This window comes from Silurus meridionalis, chromosome 28 (genome assembly GCF_014805685.1).
Source record: "Silurus meridionalis isolate SWU-2019-XX chromosome 28, ASM1480568v1, whole genome shotgun sequence".
Taxonomy (NCBI): Eukaryota; Metazoa; Chordata; class Actinopteri; order Siluriformes; family Siluridae; genus Silurus; species Silurus meridionalis.
The window spans coordinates 6,018,542-6,042,536 of record NC_060911.1 but is presented as its reverse complement, the minus strand read 5'-3'; the positions used below and the strand labels follow the sequence as shown (position 1 = coordinate 6,042,536).

Genomic DNA, 23,995 nt, shown 5'->3' with positions numbered 1-23,995 from the left:
AGTATTTCATAATAACAATTCAAGAATATTAAATGAATGTTGTTTGCTGTTGATATATATATATATATATATATATATATATATATATATATATATATATATATATATATATATATATATATATGTGTATTTTTTTTTTTTTTTGCATGGTAAGCAATTCTAAATATTTAATTGTGTATTGGCTTTGATAGCCCGCGGGCCTTTTCTAAAAATAGCTCACCATTGCTTTTTAAAATCACACTTTCCTTGTGTGCTCAATTTCCACATTAATTTACTACCGATTTTGGCGGCAAACATACAATTCGAAAGATAAAATATTAGCTTATATAAATATGACCACTGCATATGACTTTTGACTTCAACATTATCTTTTATCTGCGTTTGAACAATTTATAGCTTTTAGAAAATTATAGCTTCTATTTTTACCTCACAGCAAGTTATCCAGCACCTATAATGCTTTGGCTTGAATATCAATATAATTAAATTAGAACGTGACAAAATATAATATAAATGTCCTATGAGATAAGCCTCTGAGATCACAAATCTCATCCATTCTAATGTCTGACATATACGTGCACACATTAGATTAGTATACACACATTAATAACCTTAAACACTAGACCTCTACCTGCATGATTTTAAGCGTTGCGCTGTTGCCACATGATTAGCTGATGGGTTTTGTGCACATGGACACAGTCAAGCTGGAACAGGTTTGAGTCCCGTATTTCCATTGTAGGGAAATTGTAAAGCTACAGCATCTAAAGATGTTCTGTAAAGTTGTGCATATCCATACTATAGAGAAGAGCAACATATGGATATGATGATTAGGTTTCCACATATTTTTCATAATTTAATGCAGGTTTCTTATAGCTGGAACAAAGGAATTGTATGATTTCTATGGACTCATCATTTGTAGCTAGCAGATGAACAGATTTGATTTAGAAATGTATCTGAACAGGATGGAGGTCACAGCAAGGTCAGATGTTTTCTTCAATAGCTTCCTTCCTGAAAAGTTGACTGTGTTGAACTCTACTTTTTTGTTTTCCCATGCCCATAATAGGCTCTTTATCAATGTCTTGAGGAATGAAATAAATGCATTTTCCTCAAAACTCCATCCACAAAAAGAAAAAAGGTAAATAAAAATCACACAGCTGTAGGTTAGCAAATGCATTTTAATATATGTAATTAAATATTTATACAGATTTCAGCACAATGACATAATGGCATCATATCAGTTTAATTCACTTCATCATAAATGTATTATTTATTTATCATACTATGTCTATATTTTGTTTATTATATTTGCAAAAGAGCTATCCAATTTTCTCAAGAAAACCAAATGAAACAGCATACAGCCTGTAAAACGTGAAGCAGTTTGATGGCAGAAAAATTATAAACTATTAAGAGGTGCATATCAAAATAATTAGCATAAGGAAAAAAAAGTGATCGTCATCTGAAACAGGACCCTTGTTCAGGGAAATTCGTATTCAGTCGTCTATTGGGACTTTCAACAAAATGGCCGAATAAAAAAATTATCTCCAAATTTATAAAAGTCGTCTAGCCAATGTCGAGATCTGTGTGGTTGTTGAAAGAAATTAGTTATTTCGAGAAAGCAGATTGGATGGCAAGCAGTCTGGGCCTGAGGATGCTAAGTAGCAGACCTTTGAAGCCATGCACTTTTTGCTTGCTTTGGTAAGCGACCTTACATGCAATTTAAGCCTCCATTGATTATTTTCTTCTAATTTCTAAAAGACCCTACACAGAAAACACAAAAGTGCGACAAACCCAATAGAAATTAGCACGTCTTGCCAGGAACCGAATTCGGTGTTAATAATACGTGCCAGAACTCATTTGAAAGCCAATACCTGAGTCTATTACGCATCAATTATAATATCTATTATAATAACTTAATGCAGCATGATAGATAACAATCTCACACTCATTTCCATCCACATGGGGCCTAGAACTGCACTGAGCACCTCAAATCTCACAAAACACACCCACATACACACACAGTGCAGTACCTTCAGCCTACGTTTAATATAGTTTCATATGCTGCATTTACAGCATGATTCGTGATCTTGTTTTTGTAGAGTCTTTAAGCAGACTAACTTGAAATATTTTACATATGGCTTCTAAAAATAATATTATATAATATTTGTCTTGCAACTGAGGAAAAATCGAGTGAACTTGCAGAGCCTTGGGTAAGTATCCCTCCACCTCATTTATTTTTTCCATGTTTGCTCTTTACCTCAATCAACACAAAATATCCCATAATACTACAAGGACTGTAAAAAAATCAATACATTAAGTGAATCCATAAATATTCACCCCGTTGCTGTGAAACTGCAAAATAAATTCTGATGTAATCTGTTCTCTAGTAATAGTGCAATTGAAGACACCATTCCAGTATAATGTTCTAAAAAAGTATCAGGTATACTTAACAACTTAACAACTAAAAAAATCAGTTTTAGTCTGAACGAGATTTTAAAAAAAGAAACCTGCATACTGCAACACTGGAATGCCTTCAAAATCAACAATCAGAACACAGTTAACTGGCTAAGGTAAAGCCCAATACGAAGCTGGGGCAATCTGGTCACTATTCAGACTGACAGAATTTGAACAATTTTGCAAATATATCAGAATTCAAAAGTACAAAACTAACAGATGCATATAACTATAACTTATGCAATGAGAATGAATATTTATGCAACTAAAATATGTAAAAAAAATATATTTACAGAAAAATATAGTTTGCACCTTCATATATTAGACGTTTTTGTAAATGGAAAGGTTAAAAATAAATCTTGTAACAGGGTGTGAAAACTTATGCAACTTACTGAACTAGATCTCCTACAAAGGGTTGTATGAAATCCGTTAGTCACTCCTATCTCTACATTAAAGGACTCAAGCTTTCAAAATGCATATACCGGAAATAGTCCCTAACTCACAAACAGGAGTTTTACACACTCAGACCTCTTTTTGATGTGCAAAAGTTAAAGGCTCATTTTCTGATCAGTATTTTTGAGTTTTTACAATTTGATATAACACCACTGTCGTGTTAGTACAGGCTTCAACATCAGATCAGCTCTCCGTGTTTTTCATGTGTACCCTGTTATTAACCTACGTAACCACCATACAGCTTCCTAGACTATTATCAATTTTTTTTTAGCATTTATTTACACGTCAAAGGCTTGTGAAGCAACACCTTGTGCTAATCCTGTCACGTTAGCAAAGCAAAAATAGAAATGATCAACTACGTCACTGTGATTTAATGTCACTGTAAAAAAAAAAAATAAAAGGTAAAAAAAATATCAAGATAAATTACAGAAAAGACAGAAAAGAAACCTAAATACATTTATGGATTCAGAACTAAAATGGCGAGAAAAATATAGTGGCCATATGTTATCCAGGATTTATGGCTACAAGTGGCCACTTATAGTCTTATAAAGTTTTTTTTAAAGAAATTCAAACTTTATAACAATCAGTGGACAAAAATAATAAATTAGATCAGGAGTATCAAAAGAGAAAGCATTACTGCCAGATAGCAAAAGAATCCTGAGGCAAAACTCCCAAATAAAAATGTTATATACTGTAAATATATATATATATATATATATATATATATATATATATATATATATATATATATATATATATATATATATATAAATTGAAATCATAAGCAGGCTCATTACACATGTCAGATTCACTGTGATGGTTAATAAACACACTCATTCTCATATTTTCCAGTTAGTAAGCAAATTTTCAATACAGAAAACCCAAAATACATTTGCATTAAATAAATAAAATCAATCATAAAACACACTGCTATCATTTCACAATATATATTTACAACTCATCTGAAGGTAAAACTACAAGCCACATTTAAAAAAAAATTTTTGATTAATAAAAATACTTTTTTTTTTTTTTTTTAAGTGTAAATCAATTGAAAAATATTTTTTAAAGGTTATTATAGTGTTAGATTTTCTATGCTGTAATCCTTTATTTATTTATTTCATTTATTTATTTATTTCATTTAATAAAGCTAAAATGAAACACAATGTGGGTCAGGCATTAGGGTCAGGCTCATTTTTACTATTACATAGTTTTTGCAGCATTTTCATTTCGATATGTTTGTTAACGTCATGAAATCCAATCTGACAATGACACTTTAATGACAGGAGCTTTTGACACATGATTATGTTTCTCCATTGTACACTGGATGTGTCAAAATCTTTTTTTTTCAAAACTTTTGGTCAATTATATGCCTAAACACATACCAAGATCTCCAGATTGCTTGCATGTTGAAGAGGAATGACCAAGAAATGCATGTAACAAATATGCACAGTGCCGATCCTACATAATAACTGCATAGAGCTTGGCAAATATTCAGTGAAGTACTGACCGATTTTAGCTTTGCATTCATATAAAATGATTTGTATATATGTATCATCTTAAGACTAACACATGATCACCGTTACAGTCATGAAATAATTCTTGGTCTTCCAATACTGTTTTTAACACACCCTTGTTGGCATCCTGATGTGAATGAAGAGCACTTTTCTCACCCCCTTTTTACATTTTGTTCATATTACCGCATATATGGTGCTCAATCTAGCTGGTTTGCTGACTGTGTAAATTAGCTAGCTTCCTAACTAGCCAGTAGAAGATGGTCATTCTGTGTTACTACACTGTGTATCTTAAGTAGTTTGTCTACATTAACACAACATAAACGTCTTATTGCTCTAACACACTTCTTGGCACTGAGCGAATACACTACTGGAACGACTCAAAGAAAAAGTTCACTCCGAACGACTAGTGTCTTACTATTCATAGCTTTTTTTTTAAACTTCATGACATGCTGCTCTCATTTTTACTTGGCTTAACAGTTTCCCACATTACCCATAGGGCCACTGGACTACCCGCTGATAGTGGTTCCAGTGAGATTAGCTCTCACTTGGTCTTTAACTAAGGGGGGCAATGCAACATAAATTTCAGTCTGTCCAGCTCTATTATCTTCCCATTTGTACACTGTGTGCAAACAGATCAGCTGCCAAAGCGTCAAAGCTTTTCACGCTCGTTTGTTGTATACAACTTTCAAAAACTTTTTCTGAAACTGCTGAACTCAGCACGACTGCATTGTGTAGCTCCATCACAATTCTTATTAATGTGACATTAAGTGTTGGTTAATGTTATTGTTTTTTTACCTTTCGGAACTAACATTGAACGATGACTGACATCCCTTATGTTTGACATTGCTAACATTATTTGTCTTCGATTAAATAAAGACAGTTCCTTCATCAGCGGGGCAACCAACAACTGCTCTTAGGAATAGCAAACAATTTTAAAAGAAGAATTTCAATATATATTTCAGAATATGTTTTAATATAAACACTGGATGTGTTACATGGTGAACTGTTCCTTTAAGATGGCAGCAGAGATTCTGGTTTGGAGAAGGTGATGGTGTGTTAAAAATAGTATTGAAATGCTGCCCATGACTTTTCCAAAAACAAAATGAAAACAAAAAAAAGAAAGTGTTTTTATCTAGCTAATTTATCAAGTCTTGGCAAGTCAGAGCTACAGTAACAGGTACAAGCTGGGATTTGTATGTGCAATCTGAGCCTAAGAAGTGTGACCAATGATTCAAGCTGTTACTGTAAACTGCCTACAGACCGACAAGTCAGTTAATTTTGGTCTGATGCCGTGTTTAATATTATGATTCAGTGTACATTTGCAAAAGTTATAGTTGGGGCAAGTCTAATGTATGCAATATGCAATTTTTCATCAAATTGACCTCGCTTCTTAGAGTACTTTAATATGTTTTGCAAAAAACAGGGTTGATTTGCTTGTGGCAGTCAATGATGATGATCAAACTGCAACAAAAACCATGAGACAAAAGTCTAGATTTACTTTCACACTGGGTAAAAAATAAGCAGAACTTTCACATTAAACATATTGGTAGTGCACCACGTTATGCACGTTGGTTTAAATGTGCAACGATTCAGACTTCTGAAACTTTCCAACTGAAGAAACAAACAGCAAAAACTCGAAAATCACGGTCACAAACACTGAAACTTACAAACATAGCTGAAAACAGCAAAACGATCGAAAAACTCACACTGAAATTAATAGCTATTTTCTTGGTCAATTTAAATGTAGACGAGTTGTCACACTTTTTTGCTAATTGTTGATTCACTCTGATTTAAAAAATATTTTTTTAACTTGCTTAATTTTTTGCTTTGGGTGTATGTATCTCATCTGTGCCACTAGTGGTTAAGTTCAGTGGTTAAGACTGAAAGTTCATGAGTTTAAATCTCAGCACAACCAAGCTGGCACTTCTGGGCTTTTGTGAAATGCCCTTAACCCTTAACTCAAACAGTTGTGTAAGTGCGAAAACTGTAAATGGATAATGGTGTCTGCCAAATGCAATGTTTGAAACAAATCAATTAATTACTTTATGAAACGGGTCCTTCACAAATTTTAGATGAACACCCGATATCAAATAGTCAAAGATCTACCAGGCATTTGTTAGAAAAAGGATCAAGTCATGATTTAAACATTTCTCTTGCTCCTCTGTGACAAATAGTATGACCCAAAGTAATTCATAAAAACACTACTTTTGACAATGCTTAATATCGCATAACCGATTAACATCCAACTCTGAAGATATTTTGGATCAAGTTGATGAAATTCTCATTGGTAAATTCTAAAGGCAAACTTCCACATCTTATGATACCTACAATTTGTCAGACAATATCACATGAACATAGCTAGCAATCTAAATCAAAACACAACGGTTTACTACAAATAACCCGATCCGAAATACACTTGGTTTGTTGGCACGAGAAAAGGACACGATCGGTATAAACTTGAACTTGGTTGTTGCACAAAACCTAGTTTAGGTCCAGAGGGGGATTTTGGGGAACCACACATACCCTGCAAGTGCTAACATTTAATGCAAGCTGTAAAAAAGTACACCACCAACGCATACACACAAAAACACATTATTTTCTCGTCAATAATTCTAGCACTTGATGTCATATGAATGCATACTGGTATTTAGCATAGCAAAAGCAACAGTCTGTTGAGGCTGGGCAAAAGAGACACAGTGATCTAGCTAATATTGTATTTAAAATCAACAGTCTTTCTGCAACTGGGCAATATAATATGATGGCTTGGAGGATGAAGGTTTGGATCAGAGAACAGTAATGCAATAATGTCAACTCATTTTCGCTTCCTGTATTTAATCTGATGATTTATTAGGGGTCCAAGCACCAACAGAGTTGAAACTCTATTGTTTTTGTTAGGAATTTCATTTAGTTGATGTTAATGATTTATCTTATTGTTAACCAGGGCTGGACAAATCACAAGCCCAGGGCAAGCAGATTTTCTGAGCTATTTGCTTATTATTTTCCTTAGTTGCCCAGAAGACAAGCAAATAAAACCTTAAGTAATTTCTGAATTTATAAAACAGTCTTCATTTGATTTTTATGTTTAGCTAATCTTATTAAAGGATAAGGAGCTACAGTTATATTTTATATCCTCAACAATATGCTTTTACATTATGTTACCACTTTTTAACCTATTCACAGGATTTTAGCCAATTTACAGTCAACCAAAACCAACATTTCCTGGCCACATTAGCGCTTCCACTATTCTGGGGGACCAGCTAATAATTTTGTGATTTGTTCACCCCTGTTACCCCAACTGTAGTCAGTGCTTGTGATACAAATTATATAATAATGAATAATCCCATTGTTAACTGTAATGCTAATGTCATCATAATGTAATAATTTTTTTTTAGATTTCTAATTATACATCATATGACTTTTTAAATATAAATATATAGAACAAATAACTCATTCACAGTCTATGATTTGAAAGAATATACACACTCAACATTATACGATTCCCTAACAAGCCCTGTGCTTGTGCAAAAGTTGTCATTTTATGAGCACAAAAGCCAATAAAGATCACATGGAATGATGTGTTTTCGATCATTGTTTAATCCCCGGTCACAAACACTGTTTATGTCAGAGGTATTTAAACCAAAAATCCCAATACACATGTGCTAATGAAGTACTTGTTTAAGATGGGCATTCTTATTAATGTCGAGGAAACACACTCTGGGAAACATGACCGTCATGATATGTTCGATATTCAATGTATAATCTATTTATGATATGTCATAAATGGATTCATTACAATGCTTAGGATAAATAAACAGAAGAAATCCTAAAAATAATTTACACTTGAACAGATCTAATCATGTGCACATTATATTGTGTCTCTATTTAAGGCAAATGTTGCCTTTGCGACTATCAAATGATTTCTATCAAATTTCACTCCATTATGATGAGACATTTTTTGCAGGTGAGTTTTAAACATGTGAGTTTTAAAGGGACTCTACAGCCAAGTGAACTGCACTTATACTACTACTCAGTGTAGCATTGAGTAAAAGAAACAGGCTGGAAGATTGATCACCATATAAGATATCTGAAGAGGACTCAGTTACACGGGTTGCTTGGACTACACTGTTGCATTCAACAATTCCATTGCACTCACACTCACATTCGCTTCTATATCACATGAGCTTACATACTCACTGACAACAATTTCCCATAGCAGGGAAACACAATCTCGAAGACACTCATGGCAAACACTAACTACTGGTCCATTCCATCTTTCGTTCTCTTACTTCTTCTTTCACCTTCTTCCGAATTTCTATACTTCTTGAGCCTCCAGGGTTCTGAATGTTGCTTTGACATGTTCGTCAATTCCAATTGGCTGTTTAGCGGTTTGGGTGGCGGCTTGTGGTGAGTGAGTGGGACAAGGCGTGGTTTAAAGGTGGGCGCTGAAGACGTTTTGACAAAGTGGAGTGCCATGGACAAAAAAAAAGGAAAGGTCACAAACTTCAACCTCAGACTTTCTTGGGGGGAGGGGCCAGCTTGATTATCTCGTCTTCTGAAGGCTGGCGAATGATATCTGTAAAAAAACAAACAAACAAAAAAACAGAGCAGAAGCATAAGGGCATACAATTTTTACACAAAAAAGTTCAAGTGAAATTTGGTTAAAATTTCCATATTTTTGTGTATAACTTGAAATCACATTTTTGTCCACCAGTGTAGCTGATTTCTGTCCACACACTATCCTTATAGTCGGTTGTATTCAATGTTAATGCTCATCTTGCACTCAACCATGACCAATCCTAACTGATGAATGAGATTAAAGGCTTAAATTGGAGTATTTCTATTATAACATTTACACGTTCTGAACATATTAACTGTCCATAACATTTGCTATTTATTTATTTACTATATACATTTACCAATTTACTATTTCTATTCTGCATTTAGTCACTGACAACAATTGTACCTATACATCTATAAATGTACCTGACAGTTGTACCTATATATCTATGGAGGCTACCACCACCATGCTTCAGTATTGGTGATGGGGTGGGAGGGCTCTTTTGATGTGATGCTCTCATGGTGAAGGGCAGTGGTGGATTTTTGGTAAGCCTATTGCTTTGATCCAATGGCAAACATTTTTGACAGATCTCTCAAAAGTTGCCAAAACATTCTCATTTTTCTCATTTTTGAAACAACACCACACCCCTACATAGCATTCTGTGGCTGCATTAATGACTGGAAAAAACAGCTACCATTGAAAAAAATAAATTATATATATATATATATATATATATATATATATATATATATATATATATATATATATATATATATGTATGTACCTTTGTACTTCTTTGCCGATGGGATTCGTGTGAGTTTGGTGTCAATTTCATCGTCCTCTGAGATCTTGAGCACTGTCGTGCGGTACTCGATGACCCGGGTCAAAAGATCGGGCCGCCGTGAGATCTCAAAGATGTGCTCAATATAGGAGAGATTATCTTCAGACAGAACAAAGAAAAGAGCTTTTATGTGAACTGCACAAAACAAAGAAACATAAATTCCATAGAATAAATAAAAAATGACTGTTCTCTCTTTCCACAAGTCTGTTCTCTCACCCTGAGCTAGTTTATCATTTTTTTCCAGGTAACTGAACCACTCTTTAGAGGATGTAATGGAGTTGCTCTGGTCTTCAGGGATATCCTCCTTGCAGGCCGACTTCAGCTGCTCCAGATCCTCGTTAGTGATGTTCTCGCACAGGTCGCTCAGAAAAGAGCTGTATTCTGACATGATCTGAAAGAAAGGGAAATGAGATTGGTAGCCAGCATTGATTTAATCTATATTAGAGAGAGTGAAACAAATTTATTATATTAAAATTAAACAAAAACTGCATTTGTGCATCATATTGTTAATTATCGATTTGTGCCAAATTTGCGTTATTAGCAAAAGATTTCAGATATGTAATGAACTGTTGTCACAACACTGTTTGCACAATTACAGCATTTAATAAGGTACTAAAATTCAAGGCAAAAAAATCAGTTCTGCTAAACATACATAAACATTATCTGGTTTTACTAAAAGAAAAAGAAAACAGTTTAGTGTCATTAATTAGAATGATCTTGCACGGTAAAAGTAATGGAGATAAATGTTGAATGCTCTATATCATATGGGTCTAACTCATATGATATAGAGCATTATTTTATGTGGCCCACAAAAGCTGAAAAGGTCTAATTATCTTATAATAAAAAAGTCAAAAGGGTGCATTGACCATAAACTACATTTCCCATAATGCATGCCGATCATGTTACCCGTGAAGTGACCGCATCCCACCACTAGATTGCAGTGTTTCCACATCAGTGTCATTTTCCGAATTAAGAAATATAAACAATGATCCTAAAATGTCCAGGAAGAGAAAAATTAATGCAGATGGAAGGCTGTTTCACGAAAGATGGGAAGGCGAATATATGTTTGTGCTTCAAGGATAAAAAAACGGCATGTCTTTTGTGTTATGAGGCAGTGGAGGTTGTCAACGTGTACAATCTACGTCGGCATTTTGACACCAAACACAGAGTATGCCAAAGTGAGCCTAAAAAAAACAACAAATGGTGCAAAAAAAAGGCAAATTGCATTTGTTTATGCAGACAAACGTTCATTGTAATCAAACGATTTCTCATTAGTTGGATGTGTCCCCGCAAGGCTGTGTGCAGCCATTTGTTTATGTAAAATAAACAAATGTTCTGTCACACATGTTCTTAGCAGCTCACAATTGTTGCTTGGACCGTTATTCTTCCCCTCAACTAAGACAAAAAAGTTTTGAACAAAGTTAATGTCATAACTTGTTATTTATCCTTATTCATTTGGATAGTTTGATCGTTGATTGATAGAGTAATGTGGGTTTCATAAGCTGACAAATTAAAAGGGGAGAAGCGGAAAGAAGAAGAAGAAGAAGAAGAAGAAGAAGATGTTATAACAGAGCAACAAGCAAACATTTGTTTTTACATATATGCAAATATATATGTAATATTTGTAAGTTGAATAATAAAATTACATTTAGTTACACTGGGCTACATTTACAGTACAGACCAAAAGTTTGGACACACTTTCTCATTCAAAGAGTTTTCTTTATTTTCATGACTATGAAAATTGTAGAGTCACACTGAAGGCATCAAGGGCTATTCGACCAAGAAGGAGAGTGATGGGGTGCTGCGCCAGATGACCTGGCCTCCACAGTCACCGGACCTGAACCCAATCGAGATGGTTTAGGGGTGAGCTGGACCGCAGAGTGAAGGCAAAAGGGCCAACAAGTGCCAAGCATCTCTCGGGGAACTCCTTCAAGACTGTTGGAAGACCATTTCAGGTGACTACCTCTTTAAGCTCATCAAGAGAATGCCAAGAGTGTGCAAAGCAGTAATCAAAGCAAAAGGTGGCTACTTTGAAGAACCTAGAATATGACATTTTTCAGTTGTTTCACACTTTTGTGTTATGTATATAATTCCATATATAATTCCACATGTGTTAATTCATAGTTTTGATGCCTTCAGTGTGAATCTACAATTTTCATAGTCATGAAAATAAAGAAAACTCTTTGAATGAGAAGGTGTGTCCAAACTTTTGGTCTGTACTGTATATTGCTTTAAAGTTACATCTGGCCCTTTGAAGGAAACCATTATGCTGATGTGGCCCTCAGTGAAAATGAGTTTGACACCCCTGCTCTATATGCTGCATTTGGGCTTTGTTATGGTAGAGACTTGGTTCAGCTAGTTAGCCTCAAAAGATCGACAATATGACAAGTACAGAGGCATTTATGGCAGTATTTGCATTAAGGTTGAAGAATGTAAGAAAGCTGAACAGATAAAAGACCTAGTGCTACCACATCATCGTCTTTAGATAGAGTTTAAGCAAAGGATAAATGTCACTTGTGCCACTATTAGAAGGTAGTCTAATGACATTATTGGTATTGTAGGAAACTGGTAAATAATGGATAGAATAAACAATGAAATAAGAACTTTTTTCCCGTTTTTAAATACAAGCAATGTGTCATATTTTTTTCATATCCAAACCACAAAGCTGTGCTACTCGGAAACTCAATAAAAAACAATACAAAAAGATTTACTTTTTATGTTACAGTAAAGTATACATTACACAGTCCAGGCTGATTTGTCTTGTTTCGGGCAGCTTCTATTTTGCCCAGGATGAAATCCAGCTCTTTAAGCCCCTCTAGTGGAGCTCTTGTTTCAAATGGTTTCATGGAAAGCCCTAGAAGACTTTTACTTTAGAGATATTTAGGAAATTGCTTTTATGTATTTATTATAAAAATTAATTGGTGTAGTTTTCAAATGTAGATCAATATCCCCCCTTATTCTGTACAACAGGAGCAATGGATCTAAAGCGCTTAAGACAACTTGTATAGTCAAAAGTGCAGGAAAATAAACTGCCGGGCCCAGAAAAAAAAACCTCTGCATGTGCAAACGTAGAATACAATTGTGCAGCTCACAGCTCATCAGTGTCTTATTAACACTCTGGTACTCTGTATATGTGTATACGTGCATTTAACCACAAAGCAGTATGAATGAAACACAAACACAGGAACACAAAGGCACCCTGCGCAAACATACACTCAGGAAGAACATGAGCCTTTGCCTGCTGCACTTCCTCTATTGTTACATCCAAATACACATTAGGCCATAGCCTAAATCCAAGCATTGTAGTTGCAATATCTGGCCACTAGAGGGTGGTAGTGGCAGACGTTGAGCAATGAATGAGAATAGGAGGGACTTGGCAGTCTCCATGTTTCAGATGAAAATGAACAGATAAACCCGAGGCCAGGAAATGGGCTCAACCAGGGTTATACAAATAAAGACTGAACATAATTTCTCTTTTAAAAGTTAGCATTGGCATATTCGAATAAGACATAACAGAAATGTATTTCTATTTATTTATTTAATATTAACAAACACTTAAAAAGACAGTTGCGATTTTCTTTCACAGTAAATGTCACATGATAAAAAAGCTTAATAAATTTCATTTGGGATTAACATTGTGATAGTGATGCATGTATTTTTCATTTTCTAAAACTCATATAATAAATAATTTTTTTTTCCGCCATGTCCAGGGTTTTCCCTAGCTACCAAACAAACCAAGCATTTCTGTGTGAAGTTAAACTGTTCTGTTCGAAATATGAGCCTAATTACATTCGTTTTAATCATATGTATTATCAGCTTCTCTGTTATGCAGAGAAGCCACAGGCCATCAGTTTTAATATTTGGACTGACACTCATTAAAATCCCCAAAGAACAACAGTTTTGCAAATATTTCAGCTTACAACACCAATAACAAAGTCACTAAGATCATTTTCTTTCCCCATTTTGTTGTGTGATGTGAAGATTAACTGATTACCTGCATGATTTTATATGCTGCACCACCAACTTCATAACTGCATTAAAAGGTAAAGCTGAAAAGTAGAAGGTGCTTTATATTTGTCACATGTACTTTACAGCACAGTAAAATCTTTTCTTCTCATATACCAGTGAAGCTGTGATCAGAGAGTGCAGGGTCAGCCATGTTACAGAGGGTTAAGGGCCTGGCTCAAGGGCCCCAAGAGTGTGAGCTTGGTGGTACCGGTGCTTGAACCACCGACCTTCTAATCAGCAAATCAGATTAGCAGGGTTTTTATGATTTTTTTTATTAAAGTGGCCTGTGAACGTACTCTGTGAGACAACAGTGATGATGGCTGAAGAACAACTGCTGTACTTTTATATTTTATTAACATCTGCCATTTCAGTAAACTAAAAACAGCCAGATACTTCTTCAGAATTTCTTTGCAACCACTTAGCATGAAATCAAATAAAAAACAAACAGATGTATATAAACGTTATCATGCTGTGAAATTTTTAAACCTTTATATCTGTAGCTAGAACGCATTTAACCTGCTAATGTTATTCCTGAACCGCAGCAGCTCTACATGTTTAGTGCGGCTTCATTAAAGTGCTAGTGGGGAAAAAACGACGTTGAATCTCAGAGGGAGGTTAAGCAGCCGCTCTTTGATAGGTCAAGCTTAAGTGGTAGGCTAAATAAAAGGTGTCTGATTGGCTTCATGGAACAAAAGTGCTTCTGTAATGGAGGTTTATGATCTCCACACACTGATAGCAGGATTGTAAATACTCCCACGCGCTCATTACCATAAACGTCCCAATTCATCTGTTCAACTGTACCGTCGCTGAACGATCGGCACGGCTGCCCCGCATTACGCACAGGTGAAAATATGCGAGGATTCTTTTGGAATTTACATTATTTTGCACTTTTTTTTCCACTGATTACTACGATATAATAACCTGGAAGCTTCATTGTGAGACAAACAGTGACAGATTTTTATCTGAACCTGCACATTTTTTGCACTTCTCGTCCGTCTTCTCAGGGAAGAGTATGACATTGTTCAACACATTGCCTGCCCCCTGTCAGGCACATGAGAGAGAATTGGAGAAAGGATCTGTCCTTCACATTCTCACATACAAGCCTGCTTTTGTCTGCCTGCTCAGTCTATTGCTTTCTGCCTTGTGTGTGTGTGTGAGAAAGAGAGGGAGAGAGAGATATCAGGGCTGTTCTTGGTCTGGGCATACATTTTGCCTCTTTTGTGCATAAGCATGTGTGTGTTTCAGCATAAAAACAATTGGGACGGTTCCTCTTCCCCGTGACTAAATTCTTAACTCCCCCCCTTTTTTTTGGCTTGGAGCCTCTCAATCTACAGGCTGCTCTTTTCGGTTCCACACACTGCTCTTTTAATGTTGCAGAATGCTCTGATGTCTAGTACCAGTGCACAGGACTAGCAATACGGTGTTCTTAGTAATGACATGTAATTGTCATGTGATACAGGGAACGGTCAAACATTCTCTAATCTAGTCAAAAAAGTGCTGATCAGTAGAATTGAAAGCTCGAATTTGATTGGTCAGAAGGTGTTGATTCAATACTAAAACAGCGGCTTCCCATCCCATCCTACTTCTCTTTTTTTTAATAGTGTCACCCGTTTCGCAAGTATCGATGACACACCATGGTAGTTTTACAAAAAAAAAAAAAAAAGAAAGACGCCTTCAGATGTACTTTTTTACATTTTACATTATACTTTTTTACATTCATTCTTCACACTTATTTTAAGAAGACGGAGGATCTTAGGGTGACGTATAAGAGTGGAGGAAGGTGCACACAGATAGACAACATTCTATGCAGGAGATGCAACCTAAAAGAGATTGGGGACTGTAAGGTGTTGGCAGGGGACAGTGTAGCTAGACAGCATTGGATGGTGGTCTGTAGGATGGTTTTGAAAGTGAAGAAGAAGAAGAGGAGAGTGAAGACTGAAAGAAGAATAAGATGGTGGAAATTGAAGGAGGAACACTGTAGTGTGAGGTTCAGGGAAGAGGTCAGACAGGAGCTCGGTGGTGGTGAAGAGGTGCTGGATGATTGGGCAACTACTGCAGAAGTAATAAGGAAAACAGCTAGAAAAGTACTTTTTGTGACATCTGGAAAGAGAAAGGAAGACAAAGAGACATGGTGGTGGAATGAGGAAATGCAGGAGATCATAAGGAGAAAGAGGTTGGTAAAACAGGATTGGGATCGACAGAGTGATGAGAAAAGTAGGCAGGAGTACAAGGAGATGCAGCAGGTAAAGAGGGATGTGGTGAAAGCAAATAAAAAAGGTATATGAGGAGCTGTATGAGAAGTTGGACACTGAGGAAGAAGGAAAGGATTTATACAGATTGGCCAGGCAGAGGGACCGAGCTGGAAAGGATGTGCTACAAGTTAGAGCAATAAAGGATGGAGATGGAAATGTGTTGACTAGTACACACTGGAGAGAAGGGGAATGAAAGTCAGTAGGAGTAAGACAGAGTACATGTGTGTGAATGAGAGGGAGGGCAGTGGAGTGGTGCGGTTGCAGGGAGAAGAGGTGGAGAAGGTGGAGGAGTTCAGGTAACTGGGGTCAACAGTGCAAAATAATGTAAAGTGTGTTAGAGATGTGAAGAAAAGTGTGCAGGCAGGGTAAATATAAAAGTGATAGCAGGAGTGATTTGTGATAGAAGGGTATCTGCAAGAGTGAAAGGGAAAGTTTATAGGACTGTGGTGAGACCTCAGATGTTGTATGGTTTAGAGACAGTTGTGTTGACTAAAAGACAGGAGGTGGAGCTGGAGGTAGCAGAGCTGAAGATGTTGAGATTTGTATTGTACGACGATGGACAAGATTAAAAACTAGTTTATTAGAGGGGCAGCGCATGTAGGGCAATTTGGGAACAAGATGAGGGAGGTGCAGTTGAGATGGTTTGGACATGTGCAGAGGAAGAACATGGGGTATATCGGTAGGAGAATGCTGAGGATGAAGCCACATAGACTTAGGAGGTCAATGACTTATCAATCAGACCCTGGGGTGGGCAACATGCAACATTTGTGTTTATTGCATTAAGCAGATATCCACAGCAACATACAAAAGTGCTTGAAGTCTAAATAAACCAACACTGGTTTGCAAGATTAGAAACGTATGATAGCATCAGGCTAAAACTCTGTTAAGATGAATTATAGCACTTTTTTTCTGAAGCATGTCAGAATTGGAATTTAGCTTAAACAAAAACAGATTTCGAAAAGTAGATTTCAGATTTGCAATTGCTGCCATGCTGAAGATTTCTGTAAGGAAATGTTTGTTAAAATTTTAGATGGAGTCTCTAGTGTCAGAGATTCATAAGAGTTAATGGTGAAGCTGCTGTTCCTGTGCAACTTCCACTGCAGGAAAGTGTTTTGGACGGAGGATTTTGAGTTTTTTCCAGTTTCTCTGTTACATGACTAACTGCATTTAGTCATAAAAAAAAAAGCAAAAAATAAAAGGAGGCTGATGACTGAACAAATGTTTGTTGCTTCATAAGTGGAAAGCAAGGAATAATTAATGACAGGATGTGATGTAGTCCAATATAAAAGGGATGGCTTTTATCATCTGGAAGTCGAATGCTTTCCAAGTGATGATGATATGTCCTACTTCTTATTTATTTACAGTTATATAGTTATAGCGATTATACAGATAATAAGGAATGTGAATCAAATCAGACATGGTAATTATAGAAGTACAAGTTGTTACACATGTTCTCTCTTTTGACCTTAGACTTTATCTGGTAAAGAACATAAGGGACCTTACTAAATGTGACTCTTACAAATTGCTGACACTGGACACCTCTTCCATAACAACACATGTATTAATTATTAAGCTTAGATTATATGTCATGTCGGCCATACAATTTTCTGTGAATGAGTCGCTGCTGTAGAAACAGTAACATTCTTGCAAACCTATTATATGTAAAAATCGCTCGACATAAACCTAAAACAGAACCCTGTGGGACACCGCATTGTATATTTTTAGGCTCTGAAAAATCTTCTACAATAATCTTTTGCTATATACAGGTAATTGATCACATCAGCCAGCACTGATTCTGTTTTCACCGACCCAAAAAGCTGACTAAAATATATCCTGCTTGTTAATTCAGATGCGAATGATCGCTCTGAAGAACTATGACCCAGGTATGTTCAGTCATATTTCTTTTAAAAGCTAGCAATCTGAAATGGAAATTTAATTCTAGAATTTGGAAATAGAACATAGGTAAATGTCCAAAGATTGACACCGCACTCCATGCATATGTGTGAAAAGAGCTCTAAGAAAAAATAAAAAAAATAAAAAAAATAAAAAAATAAATAAATGACCCTGAAATACGCAATATCAACAAGCAAGCATGAAAGCAAGCATTTTTCAATGGAGACAAATTAGGATTTATACAGCTTTAATCTCCATGTAAATGTATTGTCAATGCACTTTTAATTATTTAACTGTTCTAACAAAGATATTTGCTTCAACCATCTTCACCAACCTCTTTTTGATCCCACCTATTTTTACTGTCTCTATAAAAAAATTCAATGCACTGACGCATTGTGTATATGTGAGCGTGTTTACGTTTTATGTGCGAGTGCAAAACCCAGGCATGGCACTACCACCGCAACGCCTTTCACCCTTCACACGACTGAGATCGTCATGACAACCAGATCGAGCTTGCCTTTTAAAGACGGGAGACTGTAACCTAGCAACAGGGCAAGTGTGTAACCCCCAACCAAGTTTCACGCGTTGCCCCTTAGACCCGGCCCTCAAGGGAGAAAAAGAGTCACTGAACAACTGACAAAGAGAGATGGAACAACTTAGAAAAGACTGAAAGGAGCACAGTTTCATTCACGAGACAATAAATATATGACTGGAAACACACTCACATGCACATTTATATAAAAACAATATAAGACTTCATGTTGCCATTTATGCAGAACATCCATATTTGGAGTTAAAATTAAAAATATTAAATTAGTTTTAAACAGAATGAATAAATAAAGAAAATGACTTGTTTGTGTATTTCTAAGCCGAAATGAAAAATATAAGGACATGCCGTTATCTTGTTACTCACTGTGTCTGCAATAATGTTCCACCACTGAACCACACACGCCGTCTCTCAGGAGAGCTAGTGAAGACGATTTAAAGGAATATTTTCGTATTTTTCTAATAGAGCTACTCCCGATGACATCAGTAGGCTCGCTTTTAAGCGACTCTACAGTGTGCACTAACGCAGGCATCAAGGCTGGAGCCATGAACACACATCTCTCTGCCTAATGATGGTGATTTGTTCTCATTATATAGTGTCAATGGGCAAAATGGCTGTCAAAAATAGAACTCTCTGTCATGGTATTTCATATTTCAGGGATCTGCTACTGAAAAATGTATGAGTACAAACAATACTTTGTTTGTTTTATGAGCCATATTAAAATATAAATAGTGCATTTATATCCAATACCATATTTTTATAGTAGTTTTCTAGTATAAATTTTTAACAAACTACAACTTGATTGCACCCATTTTAATATCCATACTCAATTAATAAATTTCTGTACATCACAAACAATCCAGAGCAAAAATGATATTGTTTTATTTAAATTTTTTATATTTATTATTTTTTTAAATCAGTTTTAAAAATTAGTTTAAATCAACTTTAAATCAGTTTTGAATAAGGAAATTAACAGTACCAGAACATTGTTTCCAACTAGTCTGGCTTAATACATCTTCTCGAACATTGCAACAGGTTTCTGTTAGTTGTTGGCTTGATGCGACAAGAAACTGTAGTGCAAAAAGTAACCATGGTAACTGTGTGTGAATAACAAGGATTTGGCAAGACTGGCTTTATCACACACATACACAACTGTGAATTAATACACTCCAACAATCTGTCAGGTTGGTACTACTATTAGTATTATTTGAAAAGGGCGTTGCAAGCACGTTTTTTCACACACTGGGCCATTAGATACAAACAAAGTCCTTTGTAAAATTGTTTACAAGAGCATATGCTTATATGACATGCAAAATAAAAAAAATATGGCAATTTGAACAAACAATAATGGCATAAAATGTGAGCTTATGAAGCATTTGTTACTCATCATACAGTGGCTATACATTTTCCACACATGCTTGGTGATGGGATGTTAAGTTTCTCGCCATCATCTAACATCCAACAGGGACCTGCAGGTTTTGTGTCAAAAAGATTTAGAGGTAGCCATGATTTTTTTCTACCTTGACTAAAGTTAGAAAAAGGCAGCCTCATATCATATTGCTGCCACCACCATGCTTCATCACAGTATGTTGTTGGGGTCATTAGATGATTTTGGGTTTGCACCTAACATATCTTTTGGGTTTATGACCATTACAACAAATCACATACATGAGGGGTCCATCTAACCAACATATCCTGTAATCTTTGACTGCTAAAGAATATAAAGGATTATAGTCCTATGCAGACAGATATTAAGGAAAGTTATTTAATGCTAAAGTCTTTCAGCAGCCTCCCTATTTACTTTTTTGGCCTATTTTTTGGAGGGACCTTCTGTTCTTTGTGCTAGGTGCTCCATTTTCTCTATTTGTTGATGACTACCTTTAATAAATTATTTAATATCCCTCTCCTGATTGGCACCTTTTTAAAGTAAGGTCTTGTACATGCTTTGTAAGCTCTTTGTATGCCATGGCTTTAGCACACAATTTAAAATTGTACTCTTGTACAGTTGGAGACTGTACATTTTCACTCTAATAAAGCAAATATTCCTGAATATTTTCCCTTATGGTTTGGCCTGCTGCATTTTTGCAAAAGAGCTTCCTAACATAACAAAACTTTGGCTAACTGCAAACGTTTTCTTGCATAGTGAGGATCTATTAGTTAGTTTGTTAGTTGGTTTTATTCATGTAGGTCTTTTGCATTCATGTAGGTCTTTTAAATTATATTATGGTTTGATGTGTTACAGCCACATACATTTTGCATGTGTGTGCATTACATGCAGAGATGTAACAGTACACTGTCCTTGGGTATAGTGAAAGGCAACAATATACATAGAATATAATCATCATTATTATTATTATAGTCTCTTTTCTGTAGTCAGTTTTCTATTCCTGTCTGTATGTACCGGATTTTAACACTCCTTTTGTCAACTTCCCTTTATCATTTCCCCCTTCGGGGAAATCCAGTCTCTATTTTACAGGCTGTTATACTATTTCATTAGCTTCACTGAAGTGTGTAATTAATATACTTTTGAATAAAACAATCGACTTGCTTCAATTAAACTCATTGAAATCGTGTAATACAAAAAATGGCTCATTTACATAACATTTAAATGTAATGTTATTATTGATTGATTAATTGATTGATTATTACACAATTGAATAAAACACATATTTTCTTTGTCAAATATCTACTCTTCACTTTTTTCAAAAAGTCAAATAGTATATAATAACTAATATATAATAGTTAATTAGACAAACAGCTTGTGATAATACTGGAGAAAAAAATGCAGAAAACTTACAAATGAGTACTTAGGGTTTGCTCTGGAGACTCCTTCAAACTTTTGGCAGAGTTTTTTTTTAGATAGAAAGTGCTTTAAAGTCTCCATCCCATCAGTAGAATAAGATTGTAGGATTATAGGATTGTAGGACTGTTCATTTAAATACGGTTGAAAGAGATAGGCGGAAGTTCCTTCCACTGACAAAGGGTCCCAGAACAGAATAAATGTATTGAAGCATGCCTTATTTGTACCCTGAGAGAGGAACAATGATTATTGAATCATTAATGAAGTTTTTCTTTGTTATGAAGCATCCAAAAGACATATCTCTGTGAATGCTACAAAAATGACAAAGTACTAGACTAACATAACATAAACATACAAATGTCAGAGCTGCTGGTCCAAAAAAAACGAATTCACACCTTCAGATCAAAGAATTAAACTGCAATAAATAAGTAAATGACTGCTCACAATAGTACTGGTATACATGTAAAGCTTTAGACACTCGTAATCACCACGTTACTAATATGGATATGAAAGCAGGTTTGTTGATGTTCAATTGTAGTTTGTTTAGATGCAGAATGTCATTGTTCAACACCAAGCCAACACGGATAAGTGCATTTGGTGCTTTTGCTATTGCTGCAGAAAGCCTCGACTCTGAACATTCTTGATTGCCCATGCGGGTGGGCCACATGGAAGTCACTCAAATGGAAACTTCTCATAAACAGTGTGAACACAACACATGTCAAAGCAGAAATCAATTCCCATGCGGAACAGCCGACTAGTCGCAGCTGTGCGTTCGAGCGCTAACACATTAAACGTGATGCAACACTGCATTGATGATTCGTTTTTAAGAGGCTCAATCTCAGCCTTTAACACCTGAATGGATATAAACGATGCAACATGTGCGGTCCAGGCACGCACAATAAAAAAAAGCAAGTGCTGTGCCAAAGCATGAGCGAGAAAATGCAGGCCAGCCTACATTTTTCTATTTTCAGAAATCTGTTTCATCTGAGCCTAATGTACAGAGTCACGATACATCAGCTCAAATCGGTGCAGCTGGTTCTGGCGCACACTTTCACTCTGGTGCATGCATACAAAGGTCAAATGTCAAAGAGGACAAACTAAGAGGAAATGTTTGTGTGAGTGTATGCACACGTTTAGGGGTTAGCTTCCTTATAGTTTGAGACTTACTCATCTCACATCTGGATTACTGCACATTCTTCAGTACCGTGGAGACAGATGGTCCTTATAACATGCGTGCACACACACACACACACACACACACACACACACACACACACACACACACACACAGCGAAATCTGTTCAATCCTGACTGTACACTGGGGCACAGTTCACCTCCTGTATTGAACATTACAACAGATAATGTACTGCTAAAATGCAGAGATAAATCGAGCTATAGTGTGTGTGTGTGTGTGTGTGTGTGTGTGTGTGCATGTGCACATATGTGTAGGCACTGAGGTCAACATATACTATGGTATAGGAGATTTTTTTTTTTTACACCACTCTACATACAGTATGCAATGTACACACACACACACACACACACACACACACACACACACACACACACACACACACACAATGTAGATATAATTACACACATTTTCTGCAGTGCTCATTGTGAATTCTGACTGCAAAAAGTAAAGGCATTACAACAAGCACATCCAACATCTATTTAATGCTTTTCTGCATTATTGACCTATTTTTCTCCTCTACCTGTTTACTACTTTTCCCATCTATTTGTTCCCTCAAGCTGGAGTTTAGCCCAATAGTCATGGAGACTCAGATGTGATTTGCGGGCCAGTTGCAGTTCCTGCCATTGCCATGGGAACACTTCCTGGCTGGACTTAGAAGGAAAAGGAAATAACAGCAGCTGGACAGACTATCGGAGGTACAGTAAGACACCCGTTAATCATTTCCACAATCGCTCTCAAACACACAGACACACACAGCCTCGGTCTTGTTTGTTGTTGAACTAGTAAAATTCAAAATCTTTCTATGCAGCAATTCAAAAAATAACTTCATTTTTCCTATGAAGTTATTACCAACCATTACTATTAAAAAGCAGTGACGACAGCTTAACTCAGAACATACTTCTACCCAAGGTGTCACTAGGGGTTGAGCAGAAAATAAAATAAAAAAAACATTAGCATGGCATCAGAACCCATGCTCAGAACAGCAGGTCCTTTGATATGTTTAATGGTTGTGTAGATTGCAAAGTTTGTTTTTGTTGAATAGACTATGTGATTGACAGCAGTAGATAGTAATGCTGTTAAATCCTCGAATCTGATTGGTTGATAAATTTTCTATAGCAGTAGCTCTGACATGACTTTGTTAAATATTAATATTCAATTAGCCAGCATAAAACTTAAGATAAAATCTCTTTTTCAGAACAGACCTGGCCAAGAAATAGAAATAGAAAAAAAGTACATAGTAATATAGAATTAAATATCACAGAAGCAACATCAAATTTGGCTATAGTGCTAAATTTGCACACCTGGATTGGGGGATTTTCTGCCATCCTTCATGGCAAATCCTCGGAAGCTGGGACCATCGGTGGACATCCACTTTCAGGTCTCTCCAGAGTGTTCGATACACAGTACAATGTTCAATAGGGCTCAAGTCAGGCCTCTTGCTGAGCCACTCCAAGACAAGGTTTTGTCTGTAAACTACTTCTGTGTT

At 35.9% G+C, this 23,995-nt stretch overlaps 1 protein-coding gene across 1 annotated transcript in view; it reads right to left on the bottom strand.

Annotated features, from left to right (window-relative positions):
• Positions 1 to 1,154: 1,154 nt before the first annotated feature.
• The window catches only part of LOC124381193 (astrocytic phosphoprotein PEA-15), a 34,042-nt gene continuing 11,201 nt past the window's right edge, over positions 1,155 to 23,995 (bottom strand). Inside the window, exons 2-4 of the mRNA XM_046842611.1 lie at positions 10,031 to 10,205; positions 9,758 to 9,913; positions 1,155 to 8,988 (exon numbers count right to left, since the gene is read on the bottom strand). Of these exons, the coding sequence (XP_046698567.1) occupies positions 8,924 to 8,988; positions 9,758 to 9,913; positions 10,031 to 10,202 (393 nt within the window). The 5' untranslated portion in view covers positions 10,203 to 10,205 and the 3' untranslated portion in view covers positions 1,155 to 8,923. The remainder of the gene's footprint in view (positions 8,989 to 9,757; positions 9,914 to 10,030; positions 10,206 to 23,995) is intronic.